Here is a 1,260-nt window from a genome sequence, read left to right as displayed (position 1 = left end):
CTCTGAATGAGCCGCTTGAGCTAATAGCACTTTGATTGTCTTTAGGACTTAGGCAGCCTCGGGTTTCCATATCCGTTCCGATATCTGATTCCTCAATCTAACTTTGTATGAGCCCTCTTGGTAAAAGAGCCCTTTTCCTTGGACCTTCAGATGTTCTCAGATTCATGTTGGAAAAAATTATATGCACGCAACCACTTTGGCTCCACCTAATTTAGTAAAAAAAAATTGTATAACCATTTTTTTATGTACAGATCTGAAATTTAAAGAAATTTAATCGCTAAAATACATATGAATCTATACGGAGCCTCAACAAATCTGTAAAAATAGAAGTTAAGAAAAAAAAAAATAACACATCTGTATTAGAAACAGAGGTAAAAATTATCCGATTAAGATGAGCCGCGTCATCGGCTTACATTTAATTTGTATTTTTAATTTAATTATACAGAAAAAATATTATTTATAATTAAGAAAAATAAGAAATTCCAAACAATAATTATAGCATAGAGGAAGTTACTGGTATGCCTGCTAGATATTTCTGTGCTTCTTTCGATCGATCAAAGCCGTTCTATTTTTATGTGTTCTACCCCCCCGCCTTTTTTGCATCCATACACACGCATATATGTCGTGCCTCTCTCGTCTGCTCCAATCTCTCTGAGAAGAAAAATGGCGAAGTGTATTTTATCAAGACTATTCTCTTGCGCCAGTCCCAGCGACATCACCGGCGACGGTGGTAACAGAGAGGTCAGCACTTCGTCGCGACACAGCTTTTCTTGCAGTCTGATGGAGGAGAACGTAGCTATTGCCGAGTCTACCATTGCCAAATGGGATTTCGACTCCTCCAACTTCCGCGACAAATCTCTCATTCGCGCCAAAAAGCTCATGCAGACTGCCATACGCCGCCTCGAGAAGGAGTTCCACCACATCCCTCCTACCAATCGTCAACATATCGACTCCGTTAGCCGCTCATCCTCATCCTCATCCTCATCCTCATCCTCGTCCTCTGACGAAGACGATATCCATCCCTCCACATCTGACGCCATCGCTGAACTTCGCTCCATCGCGGAATCAATGATGGCTAATGGTTATGGCATGGAGTGCATCCGTATCTACAAGCTCTTACGCAAATCGATCCTTGAGGAAGCCCTATTCCTCCTCGGATTCGACGTCCACATTCCTTTTTCCAACTTCCACAAGATCGATTGGTTGTCCTTGATCTCAGGATCAATATCTGGCTTGTTGCCGCTCGGATCACGTTCCCCT

At 42.2% G+C, this 1,260-nt stretch overlaps 1 protein-coding gene across 1 annotated transcript; it reads left to right on the top strand.

The window, feature by feature from the left end:
• Positions 1-663: 663 nt before the first annotated feature.
• On the top strand, positions 664-1,202 carry LOC110038756 (the record flags this gene model as incomplete). Its single annotated transcript, XM_020743656.1, has 1 exon — positions 664-1,202. A coding segment is annotated over exon 1 (539 nt), but the record flags the coding sequence as incomplete, so codon positions are not given.
• Between the last annotated feature and the right edge of the window lie 58 nt (positions 1,203-1,260).

The sequence above is a fragment of the Phalaenopsis equestris genome, unplaced genomic scaffold (genome assembly GCF_001263595.1).
Source record: "Phalaenopsis equestris unplaced genomic scaffold, ASM126359v1 Scaffold233722, whole genome shotgun sequence".
In the NCBI taxonomy this organism is placed as follows: Eukaryota; Viridiplantae; Streptophyta; class Magnoliopsida; order Asparagales; family Orchidaceae; genus Phalaenopsis; species Phalaenopsis equestris.
Note: the sequence above shows the minus strand (reverse complement) of the source record. Positions and strands in the feature narration are given on the sequence as shown.